Genomic DNA, 17,402 nt, shown 5'->3' on the forward strand with positions numbered 1-17,402 from the left:
CTCTCATTTATGTCCTCCAAGGGGTTTAGTTTTCAAATATTCAGGGTTCTGCAGGTGGAAAATCAAACATGTGATTTGCGTTGATTGAATTAAAAACACTTTTTAAGAAACAACTGTAATGTGAGTGATCTCTGCTGTAAGAAGATAACACATTCAATCCTCTGGTCTGAGCATGCATTACATTACATCTCAGCTAAGTGCATCTTTCCTGGAATCATACAGATATATATTATACACATACTAATGATCCACTCAGTGATTACCCAAGATGACCCCTTAAGAACTCTGATACAACACATTAGTATTCTAAATTGAACCATTTGTAATATCTTTTTTGAAGTATTTTTATCAATGTAAATCTTTTCCATAAGTAACTCCTAAAAGATATACGCTGGGCTTGGGGGGTTGCATTTCACCCAGATCCCACACACCTTCCATGGCTATGTTTTCCCGCTCCCTGAAAGAGATTTTGCCCATGTAGAATTGGTCGTTAATTAGCATTTTAAAAAAATGTCATCGTGTTGGGTCATCGCTCACTCCTTTTAAAGTCCCTTTTACCCAAATTGATTTATCACTTTGTCACTCTGTGGCAAGAGGATCCTTCATATCATATATTGTGGTTTAGTATTGATTTGGTTGTGTATCCTCCTGTGTTCAGACAGCCCAGTGGGGGAGCGTCGCCCTGGTTTCATGATACCTCTGGGTGCCACCAGCAACAAGATGGTTCTGAGAGGGGAGACTTTGGAGCTGGAGTGCATTGCTGACGGCTTGTGAGTAGGCACACATGTAAAATGATGTTTCATTGAGAAACTATGGGCGATTCCTAAAATGTGAAATTTAAAAAAAAAAAAAAAAAAGTAAATAGCCTCAAAACATAAATGCTGTTTTTAAATACAGGCCCACTCCAGAGATCTCCTGGCAGAAGGATGGAGGAGAGCTGCCGAGCAGCAGGATGACCTTTAAGAATTTTAAGAAAACGCTCAAGATCTCTGATGTGACTGAAGCTGATGGTGGCGACTACCGCTGTACAGCTGAGAACAACCTGGGCACCGCACACCACATCATCAAGGTCACCGTCAAGGGTACGTTATGATGTCAAAAAAAAAAAAACAATGTTTTTAATCTTGATAAAGATAAAACGTTTTTTTTTACCCTTCTGAGGAAGGATTGGTGAAGATTCTTCAGTAGTTATGGGATCTAAATTCAAATGATCAAAGTAGTCGGGGCGGCAGAAGCGAACCGGAGGGTCGCCGGTTCAAGTCCCAGTGCAGATGAAGAATATGGAAGTTGGTAGCTGGACTTGTTGTTCATGTGGGTGTTTGTCTCTCAATAACAGAGGGTTAACCAGAGTTTCTCTCAGGGATTATATATAAAATATAATATGTAAAATGAAAAAATAAAAAAAGCCATGCTGTAGGGAAATGAATTCTTGCTGCTGACTTCTGTGTTCATTTCCAGAAAAATATTTAGAATTAGGATGACTTTACATCACAGGAAGTATATGGATGCAATACTAATCTAAACATGTCTAAGCAAGGGTTAAAGTTTTATTTCAACATTTACACAGATGCAAATATTACTGCATTCCTGACCCATATAGTATATCATGTGTCATGAAGTAAGAAGTTTATTTGGTCCTTGGACCTTGTCTCCCACAGCGGCTCCTTTCTGGGTCAGCGCCCCCAGGAACCTGATCCTCGCCCCGAATGAGACCGGGATCCTGACCTGTCGGGTACACGGAGAACCCAAACCCAAGATCACCTGGTTTGTCAATGGAGTCTCCCTAGAGAGTGAGTTTGGACAGAAGAGGCTTTCAATTTGCAAAGTGGCACATTCTGCCTTTAAGGACGTCTCTTCTAATTTTGATGTCTTGTTTTTGGAATAGACGCGCCAGAGGACCACACTCGGAAGGTGGACGATGACACGGTCATTCTCAGTAACGTACAGTCAGGATCCAGTGCTGTGTACCAGTGCAATGCATCCAATGAGTTTGGTTACCTGATGGCCAACGCTTTTGTCAACGTTCTTGGTGAGCCACAGTGGCAACACTGAGTCTGTTTATTTGGAAATGTAACCCAGATGTGATTAAAAACTCTGGATGTACGGTGTAGTGTGTGAGGGGCGAGCTAGAGAGAGAAAGCTGATGTTGTGTTTCTCTCCCTGCAGCCGAGCCACCAAGGGTGCTCACACCACCCAACAGAGTGTACCAGGTCATCTCAAACAACCCTGCCTTACTTCACTGTGCCTCGTTCGGTTCACCAATCCCAGTCATCACCTGGTGAGATTCACATTGTCCTTGTTTTTCTTGTCAAATGCAGAAATGAAAAACGAAATCGTAAACCCACGTTCTCTCTGCTTGCGCTGTTCAGGTTTAAAGACAGTCAGACAAGCATTAAAAATGGCGACCCATATGTGATCCATGAGAACGGCACTCTTGAGATCCATGTGGCCCAGCCCTTAAACAGTGGGAAGTACACCTGCATTGCCAGCAACAACCTGGGCAGAAAGGAGAACCACGTGTACCTGGAGGTCAAAGGTACGAAATCAACCAGTCACTGCTCAACTCTGTCTTAAAGAATGATGGCTCCGAGATTTTCTTTGTGCATCATTAGATCATGTTGTGAACATTTTTCTGTTAAAGAGCCTACCCGTATCCTGAAGCAGCCTGAGTACAAGGTGGTGCAGAGAGGAATGAGCGCTGCATTCGAGTGTAAAGTCAAGCACGACCCATCCCTCATTCCCACCATGACCTGGCTCAAAGACGACGGAGAGCTGCCCGACGATGAGAGGTACGGAGAGTCCCAGTGATCTCATCTTCACTCTTATTTATAACAGAAAACAATATCTTTCCATGTTGGTAATTTAGGAGGAAAGTGAAAAATGTAACGTCCCCCCCCTGTGATGCCTTGTTATCAGGTTTGTCGTGGACACAGACAGTCTGACCATCAAAGATGTGAAGGATGGAGATGAGGGCACCTACACCTGCGTCATGAACACCACCCTGGACAAGGACTCAGCCAGCGCCATGCTGACTGTCGTCGGTAGGTTCCAAGACTAATGCGCGTGTTCAGCGCTTTTTTGCGCAGGTTGCCAAAGTCGAGGAGTGTTTGAGTTTAGGTTTTTCCATTTCTGGATTTGTGTTTTTTTGAAAAAATAAAAAGTAAAAAGGGAAATGTATTGAGACAAGGGAAATGATATCACTCTGTTCATATATTCTTAAATGTTTAGCTGCATCAAAATCTAAAGCTAAAAAAAAAGAATCTGCTGACTGTACATCCAATGTTAATGAGACAACCTGCAGCATCACATGGCATCAGTTTGTAGGCTGCCAGGTTCATGCAGAAGTGATCTAAAATGAGATTTTTTTGCTCTTATGTGACTCAGATCAGAGTTTAAAACAGCACAAGTGACATGGGTTCTTGTGTTTTTCAAATTTTGGCCACTTTCATGGTTGGATCCAAATGAGATGAATCGCCTTCATCACAATGGAAGTAACAGAGTTAACTCTGCAGTGACCTTTATCACTGAAAATGAAGCACTTTGTTCTCCTGCAGGAGGTCGTAGTAGATAATCAATCGTGCCTGTTATGAAATAATCTTTTGTAAATGTGTGCAATGTGAACACAGCCATAGTGTAGTGTCAGAGTACCGGCGTGCTTCCGTCTTTTCTGCTGTTTCCAACAAATTTCAATAACATCTAACCTCTTCTTCTTTACTCTTTGCTTCTTGCTGTCTCAGAGGCCACTCCTACTCCAGCTATTGTCTACGGTAATCTATGTCCATAGTTTAGAGCGATATACCTGCCATCAGCTCCGTTTGTGAAACCCGTTTCCTCCCATTTCACCTCGATGTTTAGTTTCATCCGTACGGATTGTTCTTAATGCTTTATTTACTTAACCATTTCATATACCGGTACTTTTTTTTTTTATGTGTATTTTGATTTAATGTGAAATCCCTACAGTTTTTAGAATTATGTCAGCACACGCCACACAGGTGTTTTCACTTAACCTGCTTTATTAGCCGTCTTGTTAGTGTGATTGCAGAGAGCTAATCAGGCTGAGTGGACACACCTGTGTGGGTGTGCCTGGACTTAGTATATTTGAATGCACCAATAGTCATTTTCATTTCTTAATAAGACAATAGTATGAATGTCTTGATGTAAATCATAATGTAAACCACCTCCTCCTGTATGTTATTGTATGAAGATATATTGTTATACAGCAGTGAGGAATGGACACATATACATTTTAAACCACTTCAGTGAGTTAACCTACATGTTATAGACTTCAGAACTCTGTTCAGATTTGAATCAAAACAGTAGCAAGGGGTGACTGTTATCAAAGAGGATTCTCACTTTTTTTCCGCGCTGGCCTGCTCGTTGTGTTTGCAGAGAAACCTGACCCTCCATCTGACCTGGAGCTGACTGACCAGACAGCGAGGAGCGTCCAGCTCACCTGGATCCCAGGAGATGAACACAACAGTCCCACAGAGAGTACGAAATACTGCACTGTTTGTTTTTTTAGGGCAACGGATTCTACAAACTTCTCTATTTAACTTGAAACTAGACACTGTACAGTAGTTATGAACAATGCTTATGCATATACTATACATATATGTGTGTGTATATATGTATATATGTGTGTGTATATGTGTGTATGTACAATTTCTGGAATTGCTGAATTCCTCTTTGAAGTGAAAGTAAGTGTAGTCTTTTTTGGACTGCCATCAATTAATACATTTTTTTTTAAATACTCTTTTTTTTTATCATTCTCAGAGTTTCTGATCCAATTTGAGGATCTTCTCCACGAGCCAGGAGTTTGGGTTAACCTGACAGAGGTCTCCGGCTCAGTCACCACGGCACGCTTAAACCTCTCTCCATACGTCTACTACTCCTTCAGAGTCCTGGCCACCAACCGCGTTGGCTACAGTGAGCCCAGCCAGCCCTCAAGCCAATACAGGACCACCCCTGCAGGTGATAACCAAAGTCATCCCGTCGGGAAAGAAATACTATGACATGTTAAAGAGTTGCAAAATACTTATCTGGTTTTGTTTATCTAAGCTCCTGATGAAAATCCATCAAACGTCCAGGGAGTAGGAACAGAAGCTGGAAACTTAGTCATCTCCTGGACGGTAAGATATGGCTTTAGTTTAACTGAAAATCACTGTGTATTTAGCATCTATTTAGAATATATATTTAAACAATCTGAATTTCAATATATGTGTCTGTACAGCCACTGACAGGATTTCAGTCTAATGGGCCCAGTCTGCAGTACAAAGTGCAGTGGAGACAGAAGGATGTGGAGGATGAATGGTCTTCAAAGACAGTAGCAAACGTTTCCCATTTTGTCGTGACTGGAACTCCCACCTATGTGCCGTATGAGATCACAGTTCAAGCTTTGAATGATTACGGCAACGGCCCCGCAAGTGAGCCTGTGATTGGATACTCTGGAGAAGACTGTGAGTGAAGTGATTATTATCTACTTTGTAAAGTCTTTTTCGTTTTTGAGATTATATTTGAAAAAAAAAAAAAAAAAAAATTAGTCATCCAAAGTCACCCAAAGTAAATGAACTTAACCTAAAAGTCAATGTGATGATGTGATTCAAGTGATTTCCAGAGGCATCATCCAAACCAGCATCACTGTAATCAGAGAGTTACGTCTTGAGGATGTGATGGAAAATCATTGATTGGATTTGATAATCGAGTCATGAGCGTATTAATGTTTTCCTTCCAGACAAATTACACAGATAAAATTATATTTTTGATTTCATGATATAATCTGAAATCTTGTTTTTCTGCTGGGACTCAAACAAAAATCTCAGCTGCTTCTCTCTTGTATCTTTTCTGCAGTGCCTCTGTCTGCTCCTGATAGCGTGCAGGTCATGGTGCACAACAGCACGCTGGCAGAGGTTCACTGGGAGCCTGTACCTTCCGCCTCAGTCAGAGGAAAACTACAGGGATACAAGGTAAAGTTCTTATCCATGCTAGTTGTAACATAACTGGTTGCAAGTCTTTATAAAGAAAATGAATTAAGGAGTGGTTTCAGTTTTATTTCATCTAAATGAGTGGCTGTTCAGCATGGTTAAAAAAAAAAAGCGTTTTTGAAGGAGAATTGCTCAGGAGGCAGAAGTCTTTGCAAAAACAAAGTGGTGGAGTTATTGTACAAAAATGAACAAAAAGAGCAAAGAACTGTAGTCTTGGGGAATTTAATTTAAAAACAGCAGATTAAGTTAATAAACTTAAAGAAAACAGCCTCCAGCAAGCTGCCACAAACAACTATGGCTGAGTCTACTTGTATTCAGCAGTAAGTCAGTATAGGGACTCAGGTTGGGAACCGGTTCAAGCCCCGTTTCGTACCATAATACTATATGGAAGTTGGTTTGGTGAGTCACTTCCCAGGTCACTTCCCGAGTATTGCCGAGATGCCCTTGAGCAAGGCACCGAAACCCCCAAACGCTCTGGCGCACTCTCTGCGTGGCAATGTGCAGCAGCCCCACTCTGCCATCTCTCCGCAAGTGCATGTCCGCAGGTCCTGTTTGTGCACGTGTGTGATTCAGGGCCGTGTGTGTGTGTGAGAAGCACCATCCTAATCGGAGCAAACCATTACAGGAGTAAAAGGAAGCGAAAGAACAACATTCCCGCTAAACAACAGTAAATCACTAAACAGCAACATATCACGACAATACTTCAAGTGGGAAGCTAAAGCAGAAGACAAAATACTAGATATACGTATGTGCTTGATTTTCTCTGAGATATGAAGTCATGAACACGCAGCTCTAACGGTTTGAACACATAACCTGGAAGTTGTCCCTTTGAAAAAGGTTGAGTATTCAAGGCTCTCTCAGCAATGTGTGATTACAATAAGCCTATTAACACGTGTTACATGTGTATAGTATCCTTAACACTCAAGTCAAAATCCAGCTCATTAATTAATTAATGACTTAACTCCTGCTGTGTTCCCTGCAGGTTTACTACCGTCGCGAGCGCGGTTTGCACGAGACAGAAGGGGACGCCGAGCAGAAGGAGGAGCAGGTTCTGACGTTCAGTGGGAATCGTAGCGAAGGCCGTCTGCCGGGCCTCCAGCCTTACAGCGTCTACAACCTCTCCATCAGGGTCCTGAACAGCAAAGGGGAGGGTCCTCCAAGTCCCGGCAAGAAATTCGAGACGCCCGAGGGAGGTGTGTACGGCTGACGCCGGCTCACTTTGCTTCTCTGCAGAGTGTATTTAGTGTCAGTTCTGCCTGACTCATCGAAAACGTGTTTCGTAAAAGGAAAGCACCATCTTTCTGTTGTGTAACCTTCCTGAACATGCATATCAACATTTATGGAAAACAAAAACAGAGAGTGGCCACTCCCTTTTGTTAGAATCAGTTTTTTTTACATTCCATTCACATATGTTCCTCACAATTCCAGACACTAGAGTAAGATCTAAGCATGACACAGCATTTCGTATAATGTCCACCCTGATGCCTCTTCCATCAAGTGCTCTCTCCTCGATTAACTCTTCCTCTATTTCTCCATTATGATCACTACCCCAGAGAGTGTTGTGAGCATTAAAGTCTCCACACCACATTTCTTTTCTGCTTTCACTTCCCGAGATCTCCTTTGAAAGAAATCTGCATAGTTAACTTGTTACAATGGTTGTTGAAAATCACAACTTTAATATCTCCTTTGGGACTACAAAATGTTGTCACTATACATTCAAACTCACTGATATTATTGATTCTTCTATACACTAAATTGACCTTGATCAATTACTTTTGTCAATGCTAGTGGGTGAAAATAACCCCCTTCCTTTTTTTTATGTTATCATGACTTTCCATTAAGTATCTTCCTCCTTCTTCCTCATGCTTTCCGCCTTCCCTTCTGGTCCACACGTTTGTTCACTTCCTGATTGCCCTGATTGTCCTCACCTGTGTTTGATTACCCCTGAGTCTATTTAATCTGTGGGTGCAGTGCAAAGTGCTTACACAGTCTATCATTGCATTAAAGAGTAGAGAGGTACCTACTGACAAGACAGGAAGTACTACTCAGTAGACAGGCACTGAATCTGTTCCTACTGCATTTGAATCATTCAGGATGGAAGTGGTGTCATTTTGGTTACCCGAGCCGACCGCCTCTTGCCTTGTTTTTTTTAATTTTACTTTTTTTATTATTTTACTTTTTTTTTAGATTTAATCAAGAAGAGTGATTCACATACACAGTCAGTGAAATAAAAACAAAGTCACAATGTAAATTAAGTAAAAAAAAAACAGATGAAATAATAAAATAACATACAGTACATATTTAGAGGGGGAAAGGTTTTATAATGATGCAGACATTTGTTAGATTTTTAGTGATTAAAAAGAAGCATTTTAGAAAGGACTTTAATTCTCGATTAAAAATGAAAATTGAAAAATTAATTCACTGAAACTCCCGACTGAAAAGTCTGTACTGCATACTGAAAGGGCCTCTGTGTTTCTTCCCCTCAGTGTAACATCATTGTAGTTTGTCAGTGGTTGTCATTTGTCGGATATTACCCGTGTCTTCCTGGAATTTCCTTGTTGCTCCCTGTGATTATTTTTAGTTGTACTTATTGGAAAAAGTAAGCCTCGTTTTGACTTTTTCTTTAAACAAACCAGTTTTGTTTCTTCTGCGCTTGGGTCCACCTCCTCAGTTTTTGACAGTTCCTGAAGATCAGCTCCTGCTTAAAATCAACAAATCAGAGCAGGCGACAAGCAAGTCCTTAACCTTAGTATTTGATAATTCAGGAAGTCTATAGAAAATATCTTATTGTGCCTAACAAACCTGCAGCAACACAGAACATAGCTGCTCTTTACTCTCTATAAACAACCTGGAACCACAACAATGGCTCCAACCCAATCTCCATCCTAAAGCCTAAGCACTGAACCCTCATCGACTTTGTCATGATGTCAGGTTTGCAGTGTGTGACACCTCTGACTAACAGTATAATCATGTGTCTTTCATTATTGTGGTTATGTATTGAACTTATGATCGTACCTTGGGATATCCTCGAGCGCTCACAGACTCGCTTCATAGTCCATGAGTATGGAGATGGAGATTGGGCCGTAACCTCTCTAATCCATGGATACTCAATACACCTGCTGAATACCACAATCCTCCTTTGCAATATCCAGCTCTGACTTCAGTTTGTGATTATTATTTTTTTTTGCAGTTCCAGGACCTCCTTCTTTTATCAACGTCTTAAACCCCAGTCTGGACTCGCTCACTCTGGAATGGGGCCCACCAAAGACCAACAATGGCCGCCTAGCTGGATACACACTAAAATACCAACCAGGTAGACTTCTCAGCTGCCTGACAAACCCTAATGTGTTCCTCAAAGTACGGTATTCATTTCCTGTTTCCTCGGCTCAACTCCTCTCCCATCCTTAATTTCTCTATCATCCACCCCTTCTCTTTCTTAAGTGAACAACACCAATGAACTCGGCCCAATCAAGGTCATGACGTTCCTCTCCAACGAGACCACCATCACTCTGGCCAACCTCAACTCCAGCATGCTCTACAAGTTTTACCTGAGTGCAAAGACAATCAAAGGCTCAGGCCCGTTCATCACAGAGGAGGCCTTCACTATCATGGACACAGGTGAGTTATTTAGTTGAACCAGTATCTCAATGAAAACACAAAATAATGAACCCAAGTGTCAGATTCCTATGAGCGTAAACGATTAGGCCAACTTTTTTTTTCTATTCCTTATATGTCTCCTCTATTTCTTTCCCTTTGTTTGTTCCTTCTCTCTCTGAAGCTCATACTCAGCCCACTGTAGTGGCAGGCAAAGGTAACCCGAGTTACCACTGGAAGCAGCTGCATGTTCTTCATATATAATCGGATATTAAAAAAACTTGCTAAGCTTAGAATAGTGGTTTATATTATTCTTCCCTGCATGTCACTAAGGTAGCATGTCTAAAAACAAACTAGTATTAATGAAATCAGACTTCCATGGCATCTGCAAGCCCAGTTCTTGTATCCATAAAGAATGGGTTCCTCCAATCAAAGTGAAATATCAGATGTGTAAAGATGTGCTTACAGTTTTAGCGTCTTGTATTTTCCTCTTCTAATGAGCTGGTGTTTCATTAGAAGCTTCCAGCATGTTGCCTGTGTCTGTTTCAGTCAAGCTCTAACACCTTGTGTGTACCTGCTGATGCTACGATATCAAAGGATATCTTGTAGATAATTATGTAATATTGGGTTGAAATAATACGCATGCAGCCCGGCTCAGCATGTCGGTATTAAGTTCAGTATAAATCACTGGCTCTGCTGTTTGTTTGTTTTTTTTAATGTTGTCTCCTGTAGCTTGTGTCTGTGTTGTCTCACTCTTTTCCGTGTTCTTTTCAGGCCTCACAGAGCCCCCTCACCCAACCTCCCCCATCACTCAGTCTCCGCATCCCCCTCTTCACAAGGGTACAAACACTCCCTGTGTCCCCCCCCCTTCCTACCTCCCCCTTTTATAAGCTGCAGAATATAGTGTGATGGAAATGCTCAATCTCAGTTTTTAAAATGAAACTTTTATAAAAGAAAAATCAATGTTGGTACAAAAAAGGAACAACATCAGCACTTGAAGCACTTAAACATATTTTCCAAGTTGGCTCTATTTGAGACTGTAGAAGTCCTCACTGGTATGGTAGATAAAGCCCTGATTCTATCTTAGAATTTAAACTATAATGATAGTGTACGAAGCTGAACTTGCTGTATTATAAATGCTGGCATACTGTTGATGTTTTTTCTGCTGAAACCTTTCCTTAGGCTCCCTCACACGTTAGAAATGATTATTTTCATTCTAGTGAAATAGTTGAGAAGTTATTCGAAATTGCTTTATTGTTAAAGTCCTTGCTTTTCTTTCTCTCCCGTGTGCTCAAGCGCCACCAGTTGGCCCTGCGTTCGGCCCAGTTAACACATCTGTATCGGAGGAGGGTGCAGTGATCAGTTGGGATTACTTTGGACACCATAAGAATGTTTATGTGGAATATAGTGTAGAAAACAGTAAGGCTTCACTTTGTGTTTGCATTAATCATCAAAATGCTAAAAAAAAAAAAAAACGTTATGGCTCACATTTAATCCCTGCACTGCTTCCAGGTAAAGAGGACTGGAAAAAGGAGTTGGTAAACGGTTCACACTGGCATATGATAAAAGGTTTAAAGCCAGGGACGTCTTATAAGGTGCGTGTGGTCGCTAGAGACCCGGCTGACCCGGCGGTCCACAGCACAAACGAGGTGCTGGTTACTGTGCCAGGTGAGGCGGCATGCCTGGGGATAGACCGTCTTTCTGTTCTAATTTTTTGTATCCATCCCCCGTCTGTTATTAGACGTAAACACCTCCAGTCGTTAGCTGGTTAGTGTAACAAGCATGTCGCCAGCTACTGATCATGCATGTCGGTAAAATCACCTCAGTGTCGATAAAATCATTAATAAGTCATGTGGATTCAATCATTAAAAACAGGTCCATTGTTTAACTGTTGATTTGATGTACTTTTGATTTATTAACAGTGTCTTAACAATCATTCCATCTTAACCCTTTTTACAGCCTCGTTTCATTTGAGTGCTTGTCAGCATGGCGATTTCAACATTTAAGCAGCAGCAGTAATTTGAGGACTTGTGCTCATCTTTCTGCCTCTCCCCTCTTTATGTGCACGTGTCCAGCTGTACCCAGCAGGCAGGTGGACATTGCCACCCAGGGATGGTTTATTGGACTCATGTGTGCCATCGCTCTCCTCATATTGGTCCTCCTCATTGTGTGCTTTATAAAGAGGAACAAAGGCGGCAAATATCCAGGTACCGCATTAAACAGCTGTGCATGTCGTATTTCAAGAATAGTGAATTTAGGAGGATTGAAAAAAAATAATTGTGTCCTCTTCAGTGAAAGAGAAGGAAGATGCTCACCAAGACCCAGAGATCCAGCCCATGAAAGAGGACGACGGGACATTCGGAGAGTACAGGTAAGATAGGTGGGGTTGGCACTGTAGCGCACTTTGTTCTACTCACCGTGTGTCCTGACTCGACCGTTTGTACTGTATGTAGAACATTTGACCAGGCTGCAGAGACACTCTCCCCACCAGACTCCATTACCAAACACTGCATAGAGGCAAGGCAAAAGAAGCACCCCCCTAATGTGTTCTATCTTATAATGACCGACTCACACTTCTAACGTCCGAAAGCTAAACACGCTACAAATGCCCGTTGTAACAAGCAATACCATCTCTGGCTAACGTAACTGTATGCTAATTATTTCATCACATTTTCCTACATTTTTTCTGAAGTAGAAATGTTCATGACTGAAGCATTCGCAGGATTCTTAGAGGCCTATGAGTTCAGCACTGAGTCGTAGCTTTGAATAAACGAGTGAAACTTTGTATTTCTGACTGAATGTTGCCGCCGTTGTGCTTAAAATCTTCCACATGCATGCTTTGTGTTGTCTGTGTTTTCAAGATCGAAAAAAAAAAATACACCCATTGTGACGTGTGAATTGTTTTACATGTGTGCTTCCATTCTTATCTTTGTTTTGCTTGTTTAGGTCTATAGAGAGGTAAGACGAGACGTGGTAACAAAAAAAAAAAACAATCCCAGCATGCATGCAAGCAAAGGAAAAAGTGCACCTGATCTGGTTTAACAACATCATCATACTCATTAGCATAGACGACTCCACAAAAAAAAAAAAAAATCACAGCATCAAACGCTAAAATGTTGACATCGAATTGTAAATGCTTGTACATCCCTATCATCCCTTATATCGATTTGGACTAATCTAACTGCATCGGGCTTGGGAATAGTTGGGAAACATCCTATCCTAGTTGTAGAGCTTGCAAACTGTCGATTTGAACAGGTAGTTAGAATAAATGTACGCACTGATCAAATCTGTTTCATTTATTTCTTTTTTGGTGGGGAAAGAGACTGCTAAATGGGGTTGCATTTTTGACTAATGCATGCTAGCTACGGCATACGGGATGATTCAAATGCAGGGAGTGTGTAAAAAGGTAAAGTCCTGCAAGAGACTGAACTGCACGCATTTGTAAAATCATTTTTGCAGTGGTCACTAACCCCTAATCTGAAAAACACCCAACTAACTCAATGAAGTTGTGAAGATGTAGCTGGGCTGCTCCACTGTACAATAACCCTTCAAAGATGCTGTTTAAGATGTTCCACTGTTATCGTGGGTTCTGACCAAACCTGTGTACACTCAACATTCAACATTGAGCTACTGCATGTGGCACCAGGGACGTCAGAGCGCTTTGTTGAAAACCTGAGTCCAAAAAAAGCAAGAACTACTGCCATCAATGTACCGTACTTCCTTAAATAAAGACTGTAGCCTTTCTGCTTCAACTGCAGGTACCATGCTTCTATTTAAATCAGGGCCGTATTAGACGCAGACCTCTAGCTCTACTTTGCTCCGTTTGAAGAATTGAATTGGTAATCTTGAAGCACAAGGCCTCAGTTGTAAAAACTGTGTTGCTAAAAAGCCTTTGAGGTGCACAGTTCCTAAACAGCACTGTGATATAGATACTGATAGATATAGATATAGATATAGATACTTTTGGCACTTTCCGTCCTCCTATTTGGCATAACATTGACCCATAATATTATTATTGCATTTATTAAATTAAAGCACATACATTTTATTTTAGTAACTTAACATGCATAGTAAGAATAGCACGTTATGGGGAAAACATCAGAGTATGTTTACTGTTTCTTTTGAACTCCAGCTTTATTTGGCACAACAGTATGTTCACTTTGGATTTGTCGAGACTGTTGTTAGAGATTAGCCTTCATTCAACTACCTGCTTTTATTCGAGGAAGAACGCTACATGGCTTTTGTGCAGTGGACAAGCCCGGCTACCCCTGTGAAAATGCTAACTGATCTCGCGTAGGTTTCTGACCACTGCGGAAAATGTTGACTGCGTGATTCGTATTCAACTTCCTCCCAACCCTTTTCCACCCATCTGCAGTGACACCGAGGACCACAAGCCGCTGAAGGGCAGCAGGACACCGTCCAACGGGACGGTGCGCCGTGACGAGAGCGACGACAGCCTGGTGGATTATGGGGAGGGCGGGGATGGACAGTTCAACGAGGACGGCTCCTTCATCGGCCAGTACAGCGGAAAGAAAGAGAAAGACACGCACGAAGGCAACGAGAGTTCGGAAGCCCCGTCGCCCGTCAACGCCATGAACTCTTTTGTCTAATGTAAGGGTAGAGGGCGGCTATGCTGCAATGATTGCTGCAGCCACTCCTTGTCACCCTGGCAAATGTGACCATGGGGACCGCCTCTGTGGTGACAGTTGCGAGGGTGACGGTGGATGTGGACACCTACTTCTAACCATGGTGGCTGTCACACCCTCATCTTCAGCCCCCACCCCACCTCTGTCACACTGTGATCTCTGATCAACACACACTCAGCACGGCAAAGACCGACAACACATCCCCCATGACCAGAACAAGAAGGCGTGAAACGAGGGATGTGAGGACTCTGAGAAGGAGAGAGGAAGCAATACAGAAAAGCTGAAGGAATGTACCAGAGAGAGTTTTACCAGAAGTTGGGCCAAGTGTGTGTGTGTGTGTGTGTGTGTGTGTGTGTGTGTTAGTGCCATATGATCTTCTTCGCAAACGTACTCAAACGTGTATCCAAATATACATTTGAACAAATTACAGTACATGACCCGCAGGCAGGCGAATATGCATCGAATCACATTCATCTGCATGAAGAAAATCATGATTGTGTTCTGCATTTTACCATCCTTGTGTAAGCTGTTGCAGAGGTGAGATGCGTGTTGAGACTGTATTAATGCACGCCTACTAGCGTCTGGATATGCCTCTTATTGTTTCTCTTTTTTTTTTTTTTTTTTTTTTCTCAGTCAAATTGTTAAGATGACGTTTGATGTATCTAGAAAAATGGCGGCAGTGTCTTTGTGGACACAGCTGTGAAATTTGTGATGCAAAGTAGAAGCTAGCATTTGTCTTTTTGGGACAGATGAACTGTTTGTACATATGTAATAGAATAAGAAGAGATCTATATTTCAAGGTCAGGGATGTCCATTTGTAGTCTTTGGAAACCTGGCCGGACACACTTTGAACTCAGCGACGGGTCACTCCTTTTAACATCAGCCAGCCAGACCGCTTAAAATCCAATTGGCCTGTTTATTCTTTAATTGTTTTGGCTTTTTATTCCTTAACACAGATCCTAAACTTCTTCTTCCGAGCACTTACTGAACACAAGTTGGAGGTGTGACTGTTTCAGTGTCAATGTCAGAGTGCTTTCACCCCAAAATCATGAGCCGCTTCGTTTATCACGACAAAGTCAGATTTCACGCTACTGTACCCGGATGTTGTCTCAAATAGCATTTCCACTTCTCTGCTCTGTATTCTCATAGACAAGAGAGAGAGAGAGAGAAACAAAAACTGTTCTATAAGTTGATGATTGAGAACCTCTCAGCACGGTTTCTAGTGCCTTTGTAGAGAACAGTGACTCATACAAATGCATCCCTCTTCATAGACAGGACAAAGCTTTGCTCAGTGCAGATCAGATATAACATGAATACTGTACACAGTAACAAAAACCTCTCCATCTTAGGCTTCAATAAATCTAAAGGCTTTGCAAGTATTCAAAGTGAAATTTCAAATTCATGTGAAATAAGTTTTAAAGGGATGTTCAAGAACATTGAATATAAGACGTTTTCTTGTAGCTGAATGCTACTTCAGTATTAAATATCGATGTGGTCCAATCAGTTTAATTTAGCCTCCTTCAGCCTTTAAATAGCTTGCAAAAAGGTAAATGTTGCTATTCAAAAAACGTGCTTTAAAAGCGACCTTTTCACAGTTAACCTCTGGAGTTACATGTCAGGAGTAATTTTCAGCTGTAGATTGTTATGGCCTGGTTGACAATCATACAGTCATATACAGGCAAACAAACAGAACACGTCACACCACCAATATCAGAATTCAAGACGGACAAAATGTGTAGGAAACCTGAGGTGAGCACACGGATGCCTCGTGAGATCTTCTTCATTTCAAACCCATTCATGTTGAGGAGGAGCCGCTGCTCAGCAGCACCAAACTACTGCCAACCTGCTCCCAGGTAACTGCCAACAGGAAACACAGACTATTATCAGGGTGGGACGTATACTGTTACCAGTAGCACTTAGAAATGAAGGGGTCTTAAATTAGCGCAATGATACTGAATGTGGAAATAAGTGTTATCTGTTAATGTGAATGATAAAAATAGCTTGTTTCACTGCAAATGGTAAACACACTGGTGACTTTGGTTTATGCATTTATTCTTCTGTCTGTGTATGTTGTCAGGGCAGCACTCTGTGAGTTTTCTATTACTGTAAATGATTGAAGCTTGTGTGTGAATGTTTGGGTGCATGTGTGTGTGCGTGCGTGGGTGTGTGTGTGCGTGTGCAGCACATGCATGCTATCGTCTTTACAGCGTGCGTGGTGAATACTTTGCTTTCAATATCCATGGATAACAGTCTGATGTGTGTCCAGTAGTCCCACTCCTGCTCCCAACAGGAGATACAAGACTTTATTTTTTATTTCCTGAAAACATTTCCACATCTTACTTTTATCATAACTTGCATCAAGTTTTTAGGTTTGCGATGCGTCAGCTTTCCACGTGTAGATATTTTTCTTGTATTTTGTAAATAATGGCTTGAATTGAGCGTAGATGTGTTGAGGTCAGAGGTTAGATATGAAGCTTGAGTAACCCTGCTGAATTATGGGTAGGAGGATAAAGAAGGCGTTGCGTGAGATCAGACTATTTACAGTTTTCACACTTTTATTTGCTGTGAAATTTTCTTTCTTTTTTTTTTCCTTTTTTGAACTTGTCAGGTGAATTTGCTAGCTCAAATGCTTCGGTATCAAAGGAGATTATTGAACCTGTGACTGAGCTCTTGTGACACCTGCATTGTTTTTGTCTCTGACAGTTCACGCACCTTTTCTGTATTTTTTTATAAAGAGGCGTACACGTTTAAACGGGATGTATCATTTCTCACATCATTTGTCTAGTTAACGATTATATCTGGTGTTTGAATGCAGCATGCTCGAGAACACAAGTCGTAAACTAGACATGAGATGAAACAGACATCCTTTTCAAAAGTGTGCGTTAAAAATAGCTAAACTGTCATTTGGAGCATACAGAAGGATGGCCGGCCCGGACAGTTAAACAGACTGGCACATTGGAGTGTGAGTACCCTGAAAACAATGTTCTAGTGACTGGTGGACATACAGTAAGCTATACAGTATATGATATGATATAATATGACATTCTGGTTAATGTTGAAGCTATGAGAAGCATGAACGGCTGTCAAAATGGTTTACTCTACGATATAATATTGCAAAATATTTTGTATTCTAAATGAAGTTTAAAAAAAATGAAATAAATGTTGGTTTCAGGATTTCAAA

The 17,402-nt window shown here is 41.4% G+C and overlaps 1 protein-coding gene across 7 annotated transcripts in view; it reads left to right on the forward strand.

Moving 5' to 3' along the window:
* nrcama (neuronal cell adhesion molecule a) overlaps positions 1-17,402 on the forward strand; it is a 56,064-nt gene extending 38,662 nt beyond the window's left edge. For 2 of the 7 annotated variants that reach the window (XM_079335331.1, XM_079335332.1), the window contains 24 exons: positions 659-770; positions 898-1,082; positions 1,659-1,790; positions 1,886-2,029; positions 2,167-2,278; positions 2,370-2,536; positions 2,642-2,789; positions 2,917-3,041; positions 3,738-3,767; positions 4,390-4,491; positions 4,774-4,971; positions 5,059-5,129; positions 5,231-5,456; positions 5,848-5,963; positions 6,964-7,174; positions 9,172-9,294; positions 9,423-9,599; positions 9,760-9,792; positions 10,350-10,415; positions 10,872-10,994; positions 11,088-11,243; positions 11,651-11,782; positions 11,868-11,946; positions 13,951-17,402. In XM_079335331.1, the coding sequence (XP_079191457.1) occupies positions 659-770; positions 898-1,082; positions 1,659-1,790; positions 1,886-2,029; positions 2,167-2,278; positions 2,370-2,536; positions 2,642-2,789; positions 2,917-3,041; positions 3,738-3,767; positions 4,390-4,491; positions 4,774-4,971; positions 5,059-5,129; positions 5,231-5,456; positions 5,848-5,963; positions 6,964-7,174; positions 9,172-9,294; positions 9,423-9,599; positions 9,760-9,792; positions 10,350-10,415; positions 10,872-10,994; positions 11,088-11,243; positions 11,651-11,782; positions 11,868-11,946; positions 13,951-14,185 (3,203 nt within the window). In that variant the 3' untranslated portion in view covers positions 14,186-17,402. The remainder of the gene's footprint in view (positions 1-658; positions 771-897; positions 1,083-1,658; positions 1,791-1,885; positions 2,030-2,166; positions 2,279-2,369; positions 2,537-2,641; positions 2,790-2,916; positions 3,042-3,737; positions 3,768-4,389; positions 4,492-4,773; positions 4,972-5,058; positions 5,130-5,230; positions 5,457-5,847; positions 5,964-6,963; positions 7,175-9,171; positions 9,295-9,422; positions 9,600-9,759; positions 9,793-10,349; positions 10,416-10,871; positions 10,995-11,087; positions 11,244-11,650; positions 11,783-11,867; positions 11,947-13,950) is intronic. The other 5 variants (XM_079335333.1, XM_079335337.1, XM_079335334.1 and 2 more) reach the window with 4 other exon arrangements.

Source organism: Symphodus melops, assembly GCF_947650265.1.
Source record: "Symphodus melops genome assembly, chromosome: 22".
Classification (NCBI taxonomy): domain Eukaryota; kingdom Metazoa; phylum Chordata; class Actinopteri; order Labriformes; family Labridae; genus Symphodus; species Symphodus melops.